Source organism: Microchirus variegatus (assembly GCF_963457635.1).
Source record: "Microchirus variegatus genome assembly, chromosome: 16".
Classification (NCBI taxonomy): domain Eukaryota; kingdom Metazoa; phylum Chordata; class Actinopteri; order Pleuronectiformes; family Soleidae; genus Microchirus; species Microchirus variegatus.
Window position 1 is genome coordinate 9,589,371 of NC_139817.1, and position 24,180 is coordinate 9,613,550.

The following is a 24,180-nucleotide window of genomic DNA, read 5'->3' on the forward strand; positions in this document are numbered from 1 at the left end:
AGCAAAGACCATGATTGTCTGGGTCACTCTGCCTCACGGTAGCAGTGCCCGGGGTTTATAATCTCGGAGTGAATCACTTGGTTTTCCAAAAAAAAAAGGGCAGTGGTAAAATGTTTACTTCATTGAATGCATGTGTTTACTTTCCCAATGCAATTCTGTATAAGCTATTTAAAAACACACACGCACATTTGTTTGATGCAATTCTGCAAATCTTACCACTGTTTTTTAATAGTGTCCCATTTAAAATGAGTAGAAAGCTTTACAGACAGTTGATATAGTGGTTTGTGAATAATTGAATTGATATATACAACAACATAGGATTTTTTTTGCTTCTGGTTAAACTTTATTAAGTGAGCAATTATATAATTTCAAGATATTTGCTTTTTTTTCAGTTCATAAAGCTGCAACACAGAGAAATTAAGATAGTGTGATATAAGAGGGAAAACAGTGGGTTGGTGCAAAGTTACTAGGTAGGTTAAATTGTTTTATTTTAGGTTAGTATCAGATTTGTAACGTATCTTTTTCATTTCCTCAAAGGACGCTTATGAACATAAACCTCAAGTTAGATTTGTGAATGTTCTCACTTGTTCGTTTTTATATATCGTGACAATTATAGATGTTATTTAAACGCACATTTTCAGGACACCAAAAAGAAGAAAGAAAAAAAAACGACTTAAACTATGTATACTATTGTAAAAAAAAAAAAAAAAAAATCTAGTTAAACAAACAAACCTTTAAACTATTTGTTCTTACCAAACTGTTTTGAGACGGAAGCATAGTGCAGCTGCAGACCTTTTGTACAAATCTATGCACATCTGTAAGAAGATGTTTAAAAAAAAATGGACCACTCTGCAAATGTTTCTAATCAACTCTGAAGTACTTTTTAAACATGTTTAATTCTAGATGATGTTCCTCAAGTTTACTCTCACCACCCCCCCCCCAGTATCAATGTAAGTAAATGCTTGACGTGTATCTAGAAAATTCACACGGTTTAATATGTGACATTCAATGCTTCCACACAATAATAACTTCAGCACATACTGTATGTGTTGAATGTATGAGAAAAGGGTTTAAGGGTTTTTCTTTTCTACCCATACTATCATGTGTCTGTTTTATCACCAGTACTATGCATTATGATGTGTCTTTTGTCAGATTGTCACATAGTGTGCAAACTCGCTGGCTAAATGAGGAGACGGCTGTTGGATCCTGTTTTTTTTTCTTGTTTACCCGGTGTAACGTGAATAGCTTCAAACTGAGATAAATGATCTGATTGAGGCCTCGCTCCCAGCGTAAATGAGAAATGAATCTCCTATTTAGTCATAAAACTAACTGCACAGCCTGCTTCATACTCTGACATGTCACCTCACCCGTCCCCTCCTTTTCTAAGTGTGTTGAAGAACGAGACTGTCCTCCAATGAAATCTAACTATGGGTCGCGTGCAGGAACGTTTTTAACCCTTTAACACCTAACCCTCAATATGTCCGTCTTTTTTTGTGGCTTATTTAAACCATAAAAGGGCAAGAAAATGTCCTGTGAGTAAGTGCTTTTGGCCCATTTTTCCAGAATAACTTTCAATATGTGCACGCTAAAATGGTGTATTGAAAAAAAAAAACATTTCCAGATTGTGCCAGGTTGTGCGTGTTAAACTTTAGATTTGAACAGTATAAAATGTATTTAAAATAACATTTGTTTGAGTTTTTTTGTCTCCATGTCCAGGCCTAAAAGATGGAAACTATGTAACGGGGGTTTTTCCAACTCTCCGACTGACTTTGACGTGCAACTTCAGCCTTTCAGAAACCGTTGGAATTTTTCCCCGATAGCACAAACCATTGCACAAACCATTGCACAGATGTATCGTCCTCGATGCACTCGGTAGGGGCCCCTAATGGTGGTATAAATGATAGCAATCTGGTGACTTGTGTGCGTCATCCTCAAGTAGCTTCATTGAGGTTCCCACCGAAAGTTAGTTGGTGGTTAAAGTGTTGCACTTTGGTGTGGTACATGGGATGTTATTTTAGCCCTAATCTCACTAACACTTGTGCCTAATTGAACTGAAAAATCCCCCTGTGCTAGCAATGTACCTATGTGTCATTCAGGCGTTGATCAAAACGACCCATAGTTTAGTTTCAGTTGGAGTCGGACTTGTTGTGAAGAACCTATGTAGCCTTCACTTAGCATAAATCTTTAGTTTGTCCATTATGGGCTACAGTGAAAACATTTGTGGAGTTATTTTATCTTCGATGTCTACCAAATGAAAACACGTTTACACGTTGGACCTTTAAACCATAATTACATTACACAATACATTAAAAATACTGGAATTTCCTGTAGATTATTGTACGTTTTTACCGTGAGGATAATAAAACAGGTAGTTTGACAAAAGTAAATATTTTATAGATACAATATTTAAGCTTGTTTGTTTGTTTGTTTGTTTGTTTCAAATGCAGTCTTTGCCCATTCTCGTCAGAACGGCCGGGCTACAGTTGGTGGTTAACTTTTACTGTTCACTTGTTTTTGAATTCTATAGTGTAATTTATTCAATTTCCAGAGTTTTGGGGGCTCTTTTCCTCTCAATGCATGCCAACATACTCGCACCACTGTATTGTTATAGCATGACAGGCCCTTGGCAACAGAATCAGGCCTTTGATAAATAAACTATTCTATATCCACTGTATCTTGTTCATGATTTGAATAAAACACATTTTTTGGGTATGACTGTCGTATTTGCTGCAATTGCGGTAACAGACCACAAGGGTGTGCTGTGCACCACAACATGAGGGTATGAAAAACACATTCTGATGTGAAAGTGGTTTATGAACTGAATATATTTGTACTTAACACATAAACAACTTTATATAAAACACGATGGACTATTTTAACTACACATTTTTGTTGTTTAAAAATACTGCAGTAGTTTGTATTTAGACCACTTGAATAAATACTGTAAATGTCATTGTTTTGAACTCGTCTAGTTTTTAAATACCTGTCATTTAACAAGATTTTGATGTAGGATTAAAACCTAGTTTTAGATGAATTTCCAATGACTTAATAACATCTAAATCCCTGCAGGTGAACACAATCTAGCCCATTCCCCGAATGTTACACACATGCACTAATATTAAGTCATAATATCTTCTCTTTTTTTGTCAATAAATGATTATGCTCCTGTCATATGTTGCCTTGTTTTCCACATCACACTTGTGTCAGCATACAGGTTTTTACAAGTTTTTAGTCTACACATTCTCAGTGGAGGGTTCACACATGAAGGGAAACAGATTGCAACACTGACCTCTTGTGGTAAATCCCCTGCACTGCAGTTTTTATGTCTCTAGAGAAAAAGAGTTATGGGAGTGACTGATTCCAATTTAGATTCTGGCTGAAGTGCAGGAGGTTTTTTTGGTGAAAGATTCATTCCCAGAGCTTCTGGTATGTCTACAAAACATACATCTTGTAATTATGAAGAGCTGTAGAATTAAAAAAAACAACAACAACATAATGTACTCAAAACGTCAGCATACAACTAATTGAAAATGCAGGTGTGGGACTGGTTCACTGCAGAATAATGTAATGTTCATTATGTAAGATACAGTATAGAGGGAATACAGAGGTCATTGCAGGTCATGGAGCAGGTGCGTTTTTTCGCCTCCACTGGGATGTCCTGTATGTAACATACAGCCTAAAACCCAACATCAGCATCTGAGAAGTGCTGATCGCTACAGAATCTGTACCCTCATATTATTGTTTGCCTGCTCAGTGCTGCCTGGTGTAAGAAAAGAATGAAAAATCACACTTTAGATGCGTAAAAACGTTGCTCCTCTTTCTTTAAAACAGTACAGTTAGATGTTTTCGTTATGTCGTACTTTATCCCAAATTTGCTCGGTTAAAGTTGGCTGCAGAAATGTGAAGCAGAACGCGTGACGATTGAATATACATTTATGTGGATGGGATGTGGAAGCTGCTGCTAAATAAATAAAAAACGAATAGTACACCACCATCTTGTGATCAAATGTAATTTGTATCGTTTTATTTTATTTAGATGAAATAAAAAGTAATCCCACACCCAGTCAAAGTGAAAGTAAGAAAACTCATCAAGTATCAAAAGTCATTAATTCATTAATTAAATGAAACAAGAGTTCAGGGTTTGTAGACAGAGGAGCTCATTAAAAAATAGATTTTTGAATATTAATATGAATATGTAGATGAAATGTAATATATAAAAGGTTTTTCCAAGTTAGTAATATAAAAATATATCATAAGTTGACATTGGCTTGGAGTCACTGGGTTGCATGGCACTGGGAAGCCATTGGAAAAAGTTTTAATATTTACATTTATAGAGAATATATGAGATTATTCATTTTTAAAAGTGTTTTCCATCATAGACTGTCAATGAAAGAGGAAGAAAAGTGTCCTCTGATTGAAAAATATTTATGATAAGGTTTGTATTTTGTCGTAAATACACAAAATGTTTGTAGTAAATACACAAATATGTACTACAAACCCCGCCCCCCCCCCCCCCCCGGCCTAATGGCGGCTTATTTAAACAACTACTTCCGGTTTCGTCCTCGTTTGACACCTTGGAGTAAAATGGCGTGTTTGTCGTCAGTTCAGCGCGTTTATTTTATTTATTTATTTGTTTGTTTTATTTATTTAATGCAAACTTTTGCCGAGTTTTGGTCGAACGGGATATTCCTGCTGTTGAAGCCTCGTGTTTGGAGTATGTTGTTTACACCTGGACACTGAGTGGACTTCTCTGTACCGGGACACACGCAGGTGGATTTTTACTGAGGTAAGTGCTCGCTGTTTGCTGGGTCGTTGTTTTTGTTGTTGTTGTTGTTGTTGTTGTTGTTATTAAATATATACCAATATTTAAACGTTTCCCCTAATATTTACATGTGGGAGCTACCCAGAGCCTGGGATGTGAAAGGTCATTAAATATAAATAAATAGAGAAATAAGTATGGTTTTGTAATTTTAAGTTTTGAATTGCTGTAAAATATCTACGATATATATTTTATGAAATTATTCTACAAGGCCATGACATTCAAATTATGTGTTATGGTGTCATGTTATTTGTAAAATAATACACTCAATAATGACATTGCATTGGGCTTAATGTGGATGAAAAGCTGCTCCACAATTCTGCTGCAAATGACTAACAATTTTGTGCCATTTATTCGTGTGACTGACCTGTGATTGACTTTAATATGTGCATCAAAAATAGTCTTTTGAACGTTTAAATGGCAGTTTACTGCCTGCTAAAACCTTCTCCTCGATGATTTGGGGTTTAATATTGTGACATCCTGTGTCAACCGGTCAGCATACAGGCCTAACATTTCAGTATTTGCTCTTCATGTTAATTTAAATATGTAAATTGTTATTTATGTTGATGGGTAATTACACACTTTGATGGTTGGTAGATCTACTGCTGCTTATTGACCTACATTTTTTTTTAAAGAAGAGACATTCATGCCTCCTAACTTAATGTGTTTATTGCTCTCTGCTGCACATCAATATGTGTGCTTTGTTGGTGTTTGGTGGATGGAATCTGTAACTCTTTTGGGAGGAATTTAATCATCTTCAGCATATTCAGATTCAAAAATGCACAGTGTGAATTGTTTGATATCTCGTCTTTTTATCTTGTCATTGAACCCCCACCCGGTGTCCTGGTTGCCTCAAACGCTTCGATAATCATCTTATCTTCAGTGTTTCATCAGCCTAATGTGGAACAAGGACATTCACTTTCATGCCAATCCACAAAGCTTTATTTACTCTTGTTTTGGACCAAACAAGTCATTCTCTTACTTAAAGGGGAAATAAGTAGTTTATAGTGCCATCTAGAGGAAATTTACAACAAAGACCTGCTGCTCTGCTCACACCCTCCCTTCCCTGAGCGATACGGTATCCGCAGCTGGTCAAATGTCGTCCTCGTCGTCTTTCTCCATGTCAGCAGATGAGGTTCGTGAGGCGAGGGAGAGGGCGAGCTACCGCGGCCGTAGCAGACGAAGCGGAGAGAGAGGAGGCGGGACTTCCGCTACAAGTAAAGAGACGCTTGTTTTGTTCTCTCGCGTTTGTCCTTACAGGCTCCGGTAGAAACATGGCGTCCCGCTGCTAACAGTGGCTATGCAACCGCGGTCCGCGGTCATGTTATTTAACATGACTTTTTGAAACACTACGAAAATGAAACAAAAACTATTATACAGCGACTAGACAATGCAGGAGCACATAATATGTATAAAAAAGTGGATTTTGGGTTATATAAACCCATAAATACTACATATTGTACATTTAACTCTCAACCTGTCTAACTTGCGGACATGTAGGACATCACTTCTGTGTCCTAGTACCATATTGATTGAAGTACCATGCCACCCTCGTACTTTCTAGTTTGAAGCCTCACAAGATGCAATAGAAAAATATGCTTTTTGATCTTCAAAGAGTCTGGAGAACAACTTACTACTGGGGGACACTTGTGTCCACAAACAAGAGTCTATTTAAACACACGTCCATGTTTGTGTCTGCATCAGACAATAGGTGTGTGGTGCTGGAGATGTTAAATGAAGTGCAGTGCAATGTTTGCAAACTGTGGTTTGCACTGGAGGAAATAAAAATAGAGCAGTTGAACAAGAGTCATAGAGAGTATAAAGAAGGCAAAGTGTGTGTGTGGAGATTATGGATCAAGGTATTTCTGGGACAGGGAGATAAGGCACCTTGAAACTAACTTTATGGGTGTCGCGGCTGCTTTATCTTTAGGTCTCGCATGCCAAGTTTCACCAAAGACAAAATAATTAAAGTAATGTTTTCCTCAAGATATACTATCCCCCTCTCTGTCGAGCTGTGTTTCTAATTAATTTCTGGCACCGAATCGGAACCACGAGTGTTGTCCCGTACATAAAGAAATATGTGTTTTACCACCTTTTTTTTTAATAGATGATGGGGTGTTCTCGTCTTCTACATTACAAATGATCCCTCTCTGTTCTTCTGGGACTTTACTTGAATACAGAACCACTGAGCAGTACTTTTTTCAAGAATTTGAATAGAAATCTTACCACAAATAAGTTGAGTTACTTTGTTATCGATTCAAGACATGTTGGATAGCTACATTCATCATGTAATGCCAAGGAGTAGAAGTATTTAAAAAACTAAATTGGCATTGAACAGTGAAAAACAGAATTGAATTGCAGCATTTGTAATAGACTGATTTTGTTTTTTTAAAATGCATTTTTTGCTGTAATGGCATCTTCTCAGACGTTAACATGAACAATTCTGATTTCTCTTATTTAAATTGGCTTAAGTGCAATGTGAAGAATCTTGTGTAAACATGGGCGGTCGTGTTTTCAGACTTGTATTTGTGCATTTCTGCTTTTATCAGGACGTTACAGCCAATATAAGGATGGATCCAGGCTCGCAGATCTGTATTTCATGTGTAGTCGAGGACTATATCACGTAGTGGGATTTCTTTTGGAAATCTTGAATGAGTTAAAAGACTACTCTACAGTCCTATTAAACCTATTGCATTTATTCCAAAGATAACTGACACAAAAAAAGTCAAAGAACATAGACCGAGACAAACAGAAGGACATATTTGCATCTTTAATTAGATTTTCGGTGAAGAGGAAAACAACAAAGCTCTCTCAAACTCCTGAGTCAGGTTGCTCTTCACATCATGGTCATTTCAGCCCGATAAATTCAAACAAAAACATTAATGTCAGTTATTTTCCTATTAGACTGTGTAAAGTGTTTTCTCCTCTTTTCCTATGGCACAAGGTATATGGTTTCCTTTCCTATGTAGAACGCCCTGAATCAAAAAAATAATCCCTCCAATTGCTGCTTTGCTTTAAATTAACCAGTGTCCATTTTTCTGATGTGTTTTATTATTATTATTATTATTATTATTATTATTATGCCAGTAAAAATATCCCCATTAAACCCAGCAGCTATTCAGGGCAACATCTTTGAGAGTTTGGCAGCTTAATGCTTCTGCTGGAATAAAAAAAATGGCTCAATGACGCAATGGCGCGCATGTTCGCTCTTGAATTTTAAATCTGAAGTGAAAACATGTTTAAATGCATGACTCATTTTGGCTGAGAGAGAGCACTTGTCCGTGCTGGACAAGCTGTAGGCCAGCACTGCAGTGTCAGAGAGAGGACAGAAGCAAATAAAACAAAAGAAAAAAAACAGAGGTCTCCTTTTAATAGAGAACGCCACGCTGGGTTTTGTTAATAAAATTTTAATGCATAACGACAAATGGAGAAATAATTAACCTCACACAGATGGAGAACAACCTTTAAACTGTGTGGTTTTGATTAGTTTCTGTGTCTGCGTGTTAAGAGCTGTAACTACATTGACTGACCGGAGTGAAACCTGTTAATAGCCCCAAACTGTAAACTTTCTTGTTGCTGACAACACAAGAAAAATAAATCGATTATATGATATTAATGATTCTCTTTGACGTTCAGAAATATTGTTGTGTCAGGATTTTTCACTGCTGTGATTGTCAGAGCAGTGACTTGCAGTGTGACTTCTTGAATTGCTACCTCATTCATAAACGTGGCATTATTTAGAGATCATTATAAGGATATGCAGTACAGCAAATATGATTTAAAAAATTGAAAATGCTGTTTTTTTAGATGATGTAGCAATTGAAAAAACCCCAAAATCATCCTCTCAAGTGTATGCTTTTACATGAATTGCTAACTGGCTTCAATTATGGGCAAATCCAGTGAAAAGAAGAAAATCTAAAAAGCACAAGAGAATCAATACTCTGGCCTCGGTTTACTATTTTCTCTTTTCTATTCTACGGAGACAAAACTATTGGAAATCAGCAATGTAATAAGCAAGCCAATCTATGCGGTGATTAGTGCATAAATAATGCAGGATTTGGACTTTTCTTTCCAGTCTGCTGTGTCACAGGTTGTGTCTTTCGGTGTGGTTGAGTTTCTTTTTAGGTTTAATTAATCCTTTCAAAATAAAATGGTCATCTGAAAGACACTACATAATCCTTTAAAATCCCTCGGTCCCATTGTTATACTTTCCAAACCAAGAACCTTGTTGCAGTTCGGTGACATTAGAAATGGTTGTTGGAAATAAAAGTTGGGGGAAAAACATCCTTGGTTATGCAAAAATAAAAATAAAAACATATCCCTGAAGCCAAAGCTGTATCTCTTTTTCTCAGAAGCGGGAAAGGCGTAGTTTTGTTTATTCAAGGTTTTTTGGTGGTGATGAAAAACAAGTTGCTTTTTTCCGGATTTAGGACCTCTTCTTCTCCTACAAAATGGCCGTTTATGCCACCTGCACTGTCTGATCATGCAAGCATTGTTTATTTACTCCAAATCAAATAATCAAAAACTCCTAATTCACATCTTCTCTCTTCTTTCTTGTTTTCCCTGCATTATTTGAAAAGTGAAGCTCAAACTCACTCAACAGTTATATTCAAACATGGCTACTTTGACTTAAGCAGAGCACACAGTTCACTGAGCAGATGTGCACATACTGTACTGCAGCTCGCACCTGAAAAACCACCAAGCGTTTGATAGCTCGAGTGCCGTCTTTTTTGGAATGATGAAACGGTTGGAACGGACTGTAGATAATTAAATGGACGTAGTCTTCCACTTGCAAAATTAAATCCTGTTGTGAAGACTCGAGGCATTTATAGAGGTCACCTGTAACCAAGGACACCTCAAACGCACTCATATGTGCAGTGGTTCATTGTTTCCCTTTCCCTTTCCCTTGAAATATAAACATAATATGGCGTTACGACACAGAGTAAGAGCGGAAACTGGCAATTTAGACCACTAACTCCTTGTTCCCATGGTTCTCAAACTGTGTTATGTGAGCTTCCTCTGGTGGTACTTGTCCTCTGTCCTCTTTCACTACATCCATAAATCTTCTCTTTGGACTTCCTCTAGACCTCCTGCTTGGCAGTTCCAACCCCAGCATCCTTCTACCAATATATTCACTATCCCTCCTGTGTACATGACCAAACCATCATCAACCACCATTCTGGCCTCTCTGACCATATCTCCAAAACATCTGTGCTGTTCCTCTGATTAACTAATTCCTGATCCTATCCATCTTCGTCTCTCCCAAAGATGACCTGAACATCTTCATCTCTGCTACCTCCAGCTCTTCTTCCTGCCTTTTACTCAGTGCCACTGTCTCTAGACCATACAGCATCGCTGGACTCACCACTGTCTTGTATACCTTTCCTTTCATTATGGCTGATACTATTTTATCACACATGATCCCCAACACTTTTCTCCCCCTGTTCCAACCGGCTTGAACACATTTCTTCACCGCTTTTCCACACTCTCCACTGCTCTAGACTGTTGACCTTGGTACTTAAAATCCTCCACCGTCTTTATCTCCACTCCCTGTAGCCTCGTGGTTCCACTTGGATTCCTCTCATTCACACACATGTATTCTGTCTTCCTGCGACTGACCTTCATTCCTCTCCTTTCTAGAGCATATCTCCACCTCTCAAGCTTTTCCTCCATCTGGTCTCTGCTCTCACTACAGATCACAATGTCATCTGCAAACATCATAGTCCAAGTCCATGGAGATTCCTGTCTAACCTCATCTGTAAACCTGTCCATCACCACTGCAAACAAGAACGTCCATGTCACACATACAGTACCATAGTTCCTATCTCTGCACCATGTTGTATGCTCTTTCTAGAGCTATGAAGGCATGAAACCATACTGTTGCTCGCAAATGCTGACTTCTGTTCTCAGTATAGTTTCCACTACTCTTTCCCATATCTTCATTGTATGGCTCATCAGCTTTATTCCTCTATAGTTACTGCGATTCTGAACATCTCCCTTATTCTTAAAAATGGACACCATCAAACTTCTTCTCCATTCCTCAGGCATCTTCGCACTCTCTAAGATCCTGTTGAATAGTCTAACCAGAAACTCTACTGCCACCTCTACTAGCCACTTGCCCTATAGACATCTTATTCTACAGACCGAAGGGAACATCTTTGTTTCTTACAGATCTGCACAAATATCACACGGTATTAATTTTTAAAACTGCAACTAACGATTATTTCATAATCGATTAATCTGTTGATTATTTTCACGATTCATCGAGTAATGGCTTGGTCCATAAAATGTCAGAAAAACGATGGTTCAGTTTTTAATGATTTCTTTGTTATATGGAGCAAAGAAACCAGAACATATGTGAATATGATAAGCTGGAACAATCAGAAATCTTGTTTTAATCATGGGAAAAGTGATTAAAACCGATTTGTTGATTATCAAAATAGTAGCGATCGATTCATAATCGATTAATCGAGTAATTGTTTCAGCTCCATTGACTTGCCCTATACACGTTATTCTAAGATCTGCACAAATATCACACAATTATCATTTAAAATGTGTTTTTTGAATGAAAATGACAATAATGATGTAAAAATTACCCCTTCCGCTGGTATCGGGAATCGTATAGCAATCACAATTCCTGTCAAAATAGTTAGATATTTATTCAGTCGTACAGCCCTATATACCAGTGTCTGTAACTGACTTTGCTCGACCTATTTGCACCACTGTATTTTAACATTGGCGTTGATGGTGTTACTTCCAGAGCTGAATATTTTCTCAGGTTGTATTTGGCATAAAACCTTTAAGAACCACTCCTCTTGTCTGTCCTGTTGGCCCTCTGGTGGCCAGCTGCTGTTTCTTTCTTTATTTCACCGGCTTCACTTTCCAAACTGGTAGATTACGTCCATTTTTTTATTTACAGTCCATGAATGCAATGCAAAATTGTGTCATGTCCCAGCTTTTAGTGATTTGCTCGTGTGTGTCTGTGTGCGGGAGCAGCTGCACATCCAGCTCAGCTCCCACTTCTCTCCTCATGTTGAACAGTTTGAGAAAACTCAGGTCTCTGGGCTTGTGCGACTCTCCCAAACACAGACACACACACACACACACACACACCGGGCACACATATTTCTGGCCTTTAAGTGGCTGACACCTGGCAGGGGCAGCAGATGGCTGTTAACAGCTTAAACTTTTTTGGGCAGACCTTTTTTAATTCAGAGAGCTGTGGCTTCTGACTGGGATCGCAGCCCAGGGAAAGTGGGAGATGGCAGTAGCTCCTTTGGCTGTCTTTAGGAGAAGCTAAGAGTGTTTGGCAGAGGTGAGAGCAGCTGACACTGTTGACAGTGGCCGGAAACCCTCTGCAAAAGAGCAGGACGGATCAACAGGGGCAACTCCTACACTACAGGGTTAGGAGCACTTGGATGGCTGTTACATCCCTCTTGACATCATGAATCATACTCAACTGTCTCTGTCGATGTGTGTGTGTGTGTGTGTGTGATTGACGGATAATTGCAGGGATGGAGATGATTATTCTTTTTGCTTCAACAGGAGCAGATAGAGGAAAATACACACAACACATCACCATATTTTTTTGTTTTTTACATGGAAAACACACACACACTCTCGCACACACACACACACACACACACAGAAAATCAGCACATTATACTTTTCTTTTTTTTTCTTACCAAAACATAAAGCTCAACTCTTCAAACTGAAGACGTATTTCTACGAGAGTTAATACATTCATTCCAAGCGATGGAGATGAAGATTACAATATCTTGATAGGATAGACAAACAGATTAATTACTTCATGGCTAAAACCTGAGTTATTCCAAAGTATTTCCATATGAAACTGCACAACAATGCACATCAAAAATAAATGATGCGTCATTATTCTCGTGTCGAGTAGTATTTGCATGACTGAAGCTATGCTAGTATATTCATGTTATATGTACACACAGTCGGCATGTGGAGTATTCATGTAGGTCTTTTAAGGTCCAGTCAAAACACAGAACCATAATTGTGACAGAATGACTTTCAGCAGTTTTTCCTGAAGCACTTTGGCCTCAAAAAGAATGTCCCGTACAACAGAGGTGGGAATTAAATGGTATTTCTGTCTGTACACATTAGATTTTCTTTTTCTTTTTTTTGCTTTTACACTCAAGAGGCAGAAACGGCTGTTCAAGATGTCTCTGCTTTTTGCCTCATTTTTTAAAATGATTTTATTATATATAGTTTAGGCCCTTTTTAAGTTAGTCTTTGACATGTCACTCTGGGAATGACGAAAAACAGAGGCACAGCATAATTTTATAAGTTTGTCTTTGGCCGCCTCCTCCTCCGCCCAGCCCTCCCTAGGATGAAAGCAGGTGTGACTGTTTTTATATTGAGCTGATGGGTGGAGCACTACAGTTGAGCGATGTTCAGTCAGTGGATTCAGTTTTTTAACAGGTTCCCCGTGGCACTGGAGGGTCCGCTGCACCCGTAATCCTGGTGTCTTCGTCACAAAAAATCCTCATAGTCCAAGAGCTTGGAGTGCTGGCGTGTCTTCCAGAGTCGATAGAGGCGGAAGTCAAAGTACATCTCAATCATCTCTTTGCCTTGATTGGTGAATGAAGACAGGAAAAGTGCGAATTATGCAAACAGCCAGTCTGATTCCAGCACAACTGAATACTACACACAATGTGAAACCAACTAGTAGGAGTAGCAGTCGTAGTGGTCTGAATGGCATGAGATGCTTGCAGAAAGACATGGGTGCATTTTTGAATATGTCTGCACTGTTCATAGTCAGGTTGTGTTTCAGAGAACTGATTGGCAAAAAGTATTTCTGCATTTTTAGACTAGGGATGAACAATATAGTTGGCAGATATTGGCTATTTAATGTATTATTGGATATCGGCAAACACACCAATATGACTACAACAGTCAGATGAATAGGCTGTGACATCCTTGAATTCTATGCTGGCATCCTCTACAATTGTTATTTTTTAAGTTTATTTATTAAACATAGTATCAGTTATTGGCCCAAGTACGTGCAGTATGTCGGATATCGGCAAGAAGTCCAAGATTTGGACAACAAACGGCTCCATCGTACATTTTACACATTGTCTCTAATACCTTGATTTATATCATATTCTATGATAGTAGAAGAGAGTATCTACTCATCTGTCCTATAAAGCCCTTCTACATACTTACTCCATAAAAACAACACATTGAGTCGTTTAATACTGCTGTTGCTGCTTTTTTTTTGCTGCTTACATTTTTACTGTATGTGCTTATTTATGTGATATCTAGGGATTTTTGGCTCATTGTATTTCACTTTTGCCAGTATCCTGTTATTTTGACGATACAGATACAGAGTGATGGATCAGTTCCTTCCCATTTTCAGACCTCACCATATAGCCCTTAACCCCTGCAACGCTCATGTGGAGGAAAAGTGGTAGACGATGAGGGAGTGAGTGAACATTGTTCATTAGAAGATCTGGTGCGTGCTGGCATTCATTCAGGTGATTGAACCTTGACCTTTGACCATGTGTGTGTGAAATCTTAAATATATTAGATCAACGTACAATACTACTACAAAAAAAAAAGAAGAAAAAACCTCACTACTATCAACATACCACCCAAACGGCACAGCAAATTCACACACTGTTAAAATAAACTATGTCTGGAAACAGGAAACAGCTGTTTGAGTAAATTCCTCATTGCTAATGTTAATGCTGTACATATGGTGTTCACTTGCACCAGTTCATGTGCTTTTGTCCTTGTGTGACCTGCACATGTTTGCATGTTTTTTTTTATTTATTCCCACACTCACCCTGTGCAGACAGCTCCAGCGGTGATTCAAACTCAACAGAATAAGGCCTCATCAGATTCTTCAGTTTCTGGAACAGCTGTTGGGCCGAGATAAGAAAGCAAATGGCAATTAATCCCCACTGCTCCTGGATATAAACGGAGAGGAAGCCTGCAGACACACAACGCATGCACGAACACACACACGCATATAGAAACATACAAAAGAATGGCAAATAATGCAGCTCATTACTGCCACAGAGATGTGCGCACATTCTTTGTCCTTGTGAAGGTGGACATGTGATGAAATGGTAGTTGTAAAGGTGCTCAGTTATCCTGTCTGGCGTCATGTGACCTCTGTTTCAAAACGAGTAGTAAGAGAGAAGATTAAAATGTAATGCTTCACTGATTGGACAAAAATAGAAGTGTTTTGAAATTCTCAATGGTAGTTTTTCTGATTTGTTTTTCTTGTAGCACAAAACTCTAAGAGCTAAATTGAAGGCAGACACAACAGTAAATGCTAATCTAATTGGTTCAGTTTGCAGAGTCTAACCAAAAATGTGAATCATTTGTAGTGTTTCTTCCTCTTAAATGAGAGAGATTTGCTGAGGCATCCCTGCGAGCTCCAGGAAATCATTAGTTCCGGCCGTAATGACATGATCACATGAGCTCTGTAACAACTGTGGTGTTTTCACTCGTCTCTCTTGCCGTCAACTGTCGTACTGATGCACATTTAGAAACCGAAGCTCATTGATTTCTTGCTTGGATTTATTTGTGAGGGAGTTTGATTGTAACTCCCCGTCACAAAAATCAAAGCACAAATGCACCTTTTGTTTTTCCACATTTATGATATAGAAAAAAGCAGCTTTCATTCCTTGTGTCTTCGGTCTTTTGAAAAAGATGAAAGAAGGTGCCTTGTTGCCAAGCTTTGTTTTTAAAGCAGGGAGACCTGAGGGCAAATAACAAATCTCAAATAATGTGTTAATGTTTATTTTTGATTTTTTTCCTTTCAGTCCTGGTTGGCGTCTTACAAGCTATCAAATGATGTTTTTTTTTTTCCAGAGACTAATTAAGATTTGTTCTTGATAAAACAAAACATGTTACGACTTTGAAATCTTTGAAGGGAAACCAGGTCACACTTCCTCACTGACCTCCTCACCAGCTGTTCTCCATTGCTAGCCTTTGTTTCCAGTCCTCCATCCTTCAAAAAAGCTATTATATCACATTGTTGAAGTGCTCTACTCTTCCACGCCACCTTTAACCCTCATTTCACAGTTTAAACAGTAAAAAAACAACAGTTTTTCCTGTACTCACAGACATTTTTATGCCTACTTGCTGGCGACTTCTGCGAGAGGAGCTGTTTGCTCAGCTTTGTTTTTAATACAGCTTAAGATCCAGACATCGAAGTACTTCTTCGAGTTAAATGTTACATAGTATAATGTTAAATAAAGTGGCGGGGACTTGACATGAAACAATCAAGTAGGGTGGAAATATTTTAATGTCCAGACATTCAGCCAACAGCCTGCTGTTACTGAAAACCCTGGCTAAGACTCAGGAACTCAGAGTCCTACAGCTGTTCTGTTAGCTGCACTGTGAGGCCGTGGTTTTGTAATTATTCAGCCAATTTTATTAGACCTTATTACATATAATTTCCATCACAATCGCTTCCATATAACAAACTTCTCTAGGCCTGGAAAAGCAACACTAAGATGTACGATGTGCACATCACAAAAGAGAAGAGCTCAGATTTGATATAACATGGCAGAATCAGCGTTTGTTGTACTTCATAAATGAGACTCCTTTTGATAATTGCTGAGTCTTTTTTTTTAATCATGCATTAAACATTATAATATTACTTTTCAAACAGATGGGGACTCGCGGCTTGACTGCAGGCTCACGCAAATACTCATTTTCATCACTTAAATACACATTATATTAGGCTTTACGTTTCCCACCTGTGCATATTTGTATGCATGATGTGAGCATATGTTTTTGCAGCCTTTGGCAAAGTGGAAGGTAATTGGACTTGGAGGATTGCCGGTTTGATTCTCGGGGTAATGTCAGGGGCTGAGGTGACCCCTGAGCAGGGTTTGCTCCCACTGTGTGCTCAGCACTGCTCCTGTAAAGGTTTGTGTGTGCACTACTGGTGTGTAATAAGGACGGGGTGAATGCAAATGTAAAATTCTGTGCAAATATAAGAAATTCATACACCTGTGTGTGTGTGTGTGTGTGTGTGTGTGTGTGTGTGTGTGTGTGTGTGTGTGTGTGTGTGTGTGTGTGTGTGTGTGTGTGTGTGTGTGTGTATATGTGACACTTGGTATAGCTGGCTTTAACATTTGGATTTGCTTCTGTGTTGCATAATGCCTGTCTTTCTTTTGTGTATATAACATGAGCTAAATGAGTTTGCTATATCTATCTGATGCTATAAATTCTGCAGACTCTCATTCTGGACTAAACAAACCCTTAAAATGAGGGGAAAAAATAGCATTTTAGTAGTTTTAAATTCACAGGCTTTATCCTGAAACAACTGCATTTGTGTTTGTGTGTTGGGGTGGAGCTATCACTGATGTGCAGTCTGTTTCGCAGACTGCCAGATTTGTCCCATCAGCCCCTGAGAGATCCAGTTTATACAACAAAGCACTTTGGCAGGCGTGACTGGAACAGACAGTCAGCTCAGACAGACACTGCATGGGTTATGTATGGCATGTGTCTGTGTGCTTGTGTACTTGGCCGCTTGTGTGTTGTTTGTATGTTTTTGATTATTTGTGTCTATGTGTGGCTGGGTTTTTAATATGTGGTTATGCCAAGGGAAGAAAGGTGCAGCATCACTCAACATGTGTGCCCTGCGGCTACATCCAGAGACATTACTCAGAGTGCGATAATAGTGACACCAGTGGAGAAGGAGACAGCCGGAGGGACCGCACGCTGATTATCAGTCAAACAGAGATAGAAACAGACGCAGTGAGCATTAATATGAAAGCAGAGGACAGCAAACGGCAAAGCGTGAACACGGAGAGGCAGAGCCTAAATTGGCCAGGAGGAAATCCCATCTCTCCTTGGACGTCCCAATTCATTAAATCCATTTCTGTGGCAAATAAGTCCTCTTTTGTTCATGTTATAAATTAAGGTCATGATGTACATATGTCACCACACCAGGCAGACTGCGTTCTACTTAATTAAATCATATTAATGAAGGAAAATAGTGTTGTACAAGCTATGATTATAATGCCATATCAATTCAGAATTAATTCGGAGATTGCAGTTCTGCAGACAGCCTTTTAAAGAGCGCCAACACAAACTCCCACTGTGAAGCTTCAAGATTGAGGATTTCACCTGCGCGATGTCAGTTTTTGAAACAGGAAATTCACACGATGCCTGCAATTAGGCATCTATTGAATAATACCAGCTGCCAAGCACACAGTTGTCCACTCACGTGTGCTGTGCTGTTTTACCAATATGCATCATGTTCTATTAAGGACCCGAAATTAGCAAAAAACAACCACAATCCACGGCGGAGAACATTAATATTTACACTATCTTGGAATGAGTTTTGTTGAAGATTAACATATTATTATATTATTGAGGAAAAATCTGTTGCTATAATATGGGACTATTGGTGGTTTCTTTATGTGAGTGTACATACCTTTTCTCCATTGGGGTTGCCCAGGACATAACACCCCATAATATGAATGAGGTTGGGTTCTGGGTTGACTTTACTCATGAAGCGACTGAGCCTCCTCCAGAATCTGGAAAAAAGACAAACAAAGAAAGACTGCACTTAGATAGGCCAACTATGTTTTCTTGTGTCTTGTAAAATGACCTCGATTGTGAATTGTGTTATATCTGACAACATGAGGCTGCGGGTGCCACAGAATTATACATAATTTAACAGTGATAGACCCAGATTTCCAGCGGTAACTCACTGGCTCATGTCTTCCTCCTTTTCCACCTTTGCGAAAGTTGCCACTTTGTTCTTTAGTAAATAAAGATGACCTGGGCCTCCCTAAGAAACACACACACAGAAGAGTCAGGATCTCAGGAGCATAGATCCCAAAGGAAGGTGTATATCCATCCTAGGAATGCAGTATACGTATGTTCTTTCTCAGTCCCCTTATTTGTTTACCTGGCAAAAGATGAGCATCCTCCAGAATTTGCTACCCCTCCTGTACGCCGTGAGCTTCTTTTCGATTTCCTCTGAGAAAAGACAAAATGTTTGTATTCATGAAAGAGAGACCGAGAGTGTGAGAATTAAAGGAAATCTCTGGAGAATGAGGCAAAGTGTGGGGTGTAGTTATATATGCAGCAGATAATATTAACAAGACGAAGTGGCCTGAAAATTAGCAGCCAGACTGTAGCACTAGAAAATGTCACATATCAAAATCAGGGACTGCATTGTTCATTTACATGTTTTTAATTACTCAGGGAGCTTTATTCCACTCCGAGATCATTATCTGGGACCTTGAAGAGTCCATTTAGATGCTTTTCAATATGCAGTTGAAGTGCTTTTCAGGATTTTCAACGTGTTTGGATTAATAGTCTATTATATATTTCTTTTTTTTGTTACATAAATTTGATTGCAGGTGAGGTTTAGCCTCCGGCCTCTTTCTTCTATTTTTCTGACCTTCAACTCTCACGGCCTGATTAACCTGTTCACATTCCACGCCGCGGGCAAAGAGCTGCACAGTTCATATTCATGACTAGACGTGAGGAACTGGTATCATATTTTTTTATAAAGTCATGTATTTGCTGCAATCAAGTTTGCGTGACTCTATTGTTTCGTAGGAAATGCATTAATGACAAAGACAAAGACTCACCCAAAATATCATCGAAAGTTGCATGTTCATGGTCCTGAGGACAAAAAAAACATGACAGGGATGATAATACGTCGTTATATATATGATACAACAAAATAGTATTCTTGGTACAGGGTTCCCACGGATCCTTAAAAAGTCTGAAAATGCATTGAATTTCTAAATCAAAAAGCAATCCCTCTTTCAAAAGTCTTGAAAATGTTAACACATAATGTATCAAATGCCTCTTGCAATAACTTCACGCAGGTTAGGACAGTATAACCAATAAAACAGTTTTCAGGACGTCACGATATACCAACACATGGAAGTAGATATTCTAACTTTTGCACTGGACCAAAAAGTCGTGTTTTATGTTGAAATAAACATCCGGGCAAAGTTGTCCCGAACTAATGTGTTTTTAGTCTAAAATTGATCTTAAAATTCACTCAAAGTAGCTTTTTTAAAAAAAAGTCTTAAAAAGCCGTAGGAACCCTGTGGTATGTTCACTGTATTCTGTGTGTTTCTTTGTTTGACTCACATAGAGGATGGGGATGATGGAGGGGTCATCCCTGCGGATTATAGTGGGAACGTACTCTGCCTTAGGGACCTTAGAAGAGATCAGCTAAAGGTGGGAGCAGAAATGGAACAGGAGGAGATGACAGATTGGTGGGGAAAATGGGTGAAGAACATAAAAGAACAAACTCATCATCATATCATACATAATATAGATACATGTATATATAATATTATCAAACGTCTTTGCCTAAAGGGGGAAAAAATACAGCTCATGTATGGACAGTGCTTTTGTAGATTAGATTTCAGGTGCTAAACCTAAATAGTCGACAATATGTCACGTTAAGTAATATTTTTGTATAATATTATGAGCTCCCTGACTCTTAATTTAGTGTCTCAATTATAGATGAATAAGTAATCTTTGGATTGTTAAGATCACAATCTCTTACCATGATTTTGGGGGGAATAAAGTCGTCTCCCTCGCAGGCGAGCCGCTCCATCTCTCTCTCCTCCTCCCAGTCTAGAGTTTCACGAAGGCCTCCCTCATCCAGGGTGCTACAGGAGGTCTGCAGGTCACCGCCTGGAAGACAATATCACACACCGGTGAGGACAGTGACTTCAAGATAATAGTGCGTGGGCACAAGTGTTGGGATCCGATTGGGAGGCATTAAAAAAAAGGGACACAGAAGAAGAAGAGAAAGTGAAGGAGTGAAGGAGGGCTGTGTCCAGGAAACCGGGAGCAAGGCGATGGTGGAGGAGAGGAAAACAGATGGAGCTGTTAATGATGGTGACATGAGAAAATGACAGATGGAACAAGAAAAGAGCGAAGACAGCTGGCAGAAGCAGGAAAAATATGACTGATAGTGAGTGGGGTGGAGGATTTCTGGCATCCGCTAATAAAGGAGTGTTATGAAAACCTAACAGGAATCAGCGGGCAGCTATTCAGAAGAGAAGGTGCTATTTGGCATCAAGGCATGCTTCTCTTTCGTGTAATCCTGCCGCAATGTATGTGACATGACACAATGATACACTGAAGAGAAGAAAAAAAAAGCTGCAAAATCAAATAAAGGGCACCTGTAGCGCAATAAATCAGCAGCTGCTGAATAATCTCACACTCGGCATGATTTATCAGTGTCACACTCGAATGCATGTGTCAGTTCGATAAACAGAAACATGAAGAACAACAGACATGATGAAAATGTGATACGTGTCTTTTAGGAGATTCTGTTTTTTTTTTTATTATGGTTCAATGAGAACTGACACTTTTAAACGGGGGAAAATGGAACAAGACACCAAATTTCTCGGTAATTACCGACTAAGCAGTCGAGGACTTGTGATGTTGTCAAGTTGACTTAACTTAAATCTCTTTTTTGGGGAGGATTTTTGGCCATAATTTTATTGGACAGATTAGTGTAACAATGACTGTGTTGAACCTGGGTCACAAGAAAAGGCCTCGGGGTCAGTGGTACATATCTCACCTGGTAGAGCTGAGCTATTTGTTAAACTTAACGGACATGTTCATATCCAATTGTTTGGGAATCACAGGGTCCCTCACTGAACAATATGCCGTACATGGTCCACGATACCAATAATATCGCGATCCAACGATTATGTGATAATCGATTTCTCTGTTTATTCACAACATAGAGAACAAAATGCATAGAGTCTGTGTATTGAACGTGGATGGAGCATCTCTTAACGTAGCTTTCTCGTATTGCATGAGGAAGGACGACGATGTATCACCAAATCATTATTTTGAAAACTTAAAGACTTTATTTATATTGTAATAAGAAAAAAGAATTGGATGAACCCAGAGACATGTAGCAATAGGAGAATTGGACTGAGGAAGAAAACAGAAATGACGAGCGTGGCCAAAATGAATGGCGCTCCTCCAGAGAACAAAACACCTTTTGGGGGAGGGACAGCCATCAAACACATCACTGGGCCGTGTCATCAACAGTTTATTAATGCTTTATCACACTCTGATACACACTAAAGATGGAAGTGCAGAAAGAAAAACAAAAAAACATGAAACCACAAACTCGGACATCGACACAGACAAACAGCACATGCAAAACAGTGTGTGTTTATAAGCCTTTTTAAAAACACTGAGAGACACGCACACACACACGCACATACACACAGGTTCTTACTCTGCACTGGTGGACACACTCAGGGACTGGTACACACACACTCCGGTTTGAAAGACTTAACTCACAGAAGGCGAAAGGGAGAGCATCACAAAGTTAAAGAAAGACCCACGGTCACAGGGAGACAGACGGACAAGGTCAAATTCTGTGTGTGTGTGTGTGTGTGTGTGTGTGTGTGTGTGTGTGTGTGAGAGTGAGAGTGATTGTGTTATTTGCTGTTAAAGTGTCAGAACCAGGAAGTGAGCTGTAAAGCTGTGAAGACACTATCATGTCGAGGTCCATAGGACAAAGAGTTCAGGGCAGGGTTACATCACAAGGCCTATTTGACCTATGTGTCATACAGGCTGCAGACTGTCTTGGTTTTTGAATAATTTACTAAAATGTGAAAAGTATTTATTTATTCTTGCCTTCAAAATGTTTTCCCCATGATTAGAATTTCTTGAGAATTTAGTGTTTCACTTTCAAGCAGCGTCCCGAAACGATACTTTAACTTTGATTTGATCTAAAATGTATTCTAAATGTGAAATAATTAACCGACTTGTACTGGTGAAAAAAGTAAATTAGTGATACCTAATGGAATATATGTAGACAATAAAGTACTTTGATCACCCTACATTTTAAATCGCTGTTATATGTAAATGCAGTGTTTATTTGACATATTACACATTGTTATTGAGATTTGGAGATGATACATTAATGTATGTCTGTATTACTCCATATAATATGATGTTAATTTACTCAATTCATAGTTATTTATGCAGTTTTAAACCCCAAACGTGATGCAAATGAGCAGTTCTCCTAATCCAAGCAGACACCTTTATTTTATTACTTTTAATCACGTATATAGAAATCTATATACTAGTAGCCAATAACATATCCCTGCTTTGTTCCGGTTTTTCCAAAACATTAAAGCAGTCAGCAGAGCAATTATCACTCCTACACCTGTTGTGAATCACACTTTAGCTGCAGTTTGAACAAACTGCTGTGGAATACATTTGAATTTATGTGTTATGTTTTCTTTTGTGCTTGTTTGGTTTGCTACAGCCTCGTGTAACATCACACAAGATAACGATGATAATAATATCACCAGTAATTATGAAAATAAAGCTTTCGTATCAGTGTCCCGACACAAGTATTTGAATCAGGTCTGACTGATCGCTCCTCTGTAGTGGGAGTTACTTCAGCTTTCCTTACAGCTCATTCTCGTATATAAAGGGCCTTTTTTAATGGCTGTCAAACACTGCAGTGGCTTCCAACTGCTTATGAGCCACCTGTGTATAGAAATCAATTAATAACAAATGTACTCTGTGAGCACAAAGAAGACTTTGGCTGCTGCTGCAATAAATCTGCCTGTCGTGATGTGAGGACACAGGAGAACGTATTAGCAATTTCGGACCACACACACACACACACGTATACACACACACATAGTTTGAAATGTGCTTTCACTGCAATCTCTTTGAGGACATATGAGAAAACACTTCCTCAGTCAATATTTTTTTAAAACACATTTATTTTTCTCTAATGCAGTTTGGTAATGTCCTACCACCATTCACAAGGAAATCATCAGAAATATTATTAAAAATACACAAAATTAACTTTTTATCAATACTTTTTTGCCAATACCCGATATGCCAATATATTGGGAGCGATTGGGGCTGATTACCGATATCTTTCCTCTTCTGTTGTGAAATAAACATATTTTCATACTCCTGTCACAGCAGATGTGGATATAAACTACATCTATATTGTGCACAATAAATAAGCATCAACAAAAAAAAAAAAAATAGCAGTAGCGGGCGGTAGCATTGACGTCGAAGAGGTAGCAGCTTTTTCAGCCTACTATTTTAGTCATTAGTCATAACGGAGGATCTTGGCGCATTTGCCGATATCCAATTTTACATTTTAAAGCTAATATCTGCCGATACAGAGCTGATAACACTGTACGTCTGTAAAAAAAAAAAGGATGGCAATAGTGCCGAGAATTTTAGTGGACTACGTGTGTGTTTGCAGAAGTAACTGACTTTGTGTGGGTCATTGAATGCACCTCTTTTAAACTCGTCTGTAGCTCCTGCACATAGAGCGGTGATCTGCATCTCCACCACGTGATGGAAGGAGG

At 38.7% G+C, this 24,180-nt stretch overlaps 1 protein-coding gene across 1 annotated transcript in view; it reads right to left on the bottom strand.

Moving 5' to 3' along the window:
- Window positions 1-13,318: 13,318 nt before the first annotated feature.
- The window catches only part of nsmfa (NMDA receptor synaptonuclear signaling and neuronal migration factor a), a gene marked incomplete at both ends in the record, with an annotated part of 35,258 nt that continues 24,396 nt past the window's right edge, over window positions 13,319-24,180 (bottom strand). Inside the window, 8 exons of the mRNA XM_083903009.1 lie at window positions 13,319-13,416; window positions 14,634-14,709; window positions 18,252-18,354; window positions 18,532-18,611; window positions 18,732-18,802; window positions 19,423-19,456; window positions 19,937-20,020; window positions 20,361-20,491. Coding sequence (XP_083759135.1) covers window positions 13,319-13,416; window positions 14,634-14,709; window positions 18,252-18,354; window positions 18,532-18,611; window positions 18,732-18,802; window positions 19,423-19,456; window positions 19,937-20,020; window positions 20,361-20,491 — 677 coding nt within the window. The remainder of the gene's footprint in view (window positions 13,417-14,633; window positions 14,710-18,251; window positions 18,355-18,531; window positions 18,612-18,731; window positions 18,803-19,422; window positions 19,457-19,936; window positions 20,021-20,360; window positions 20,492-24,180) is intronic.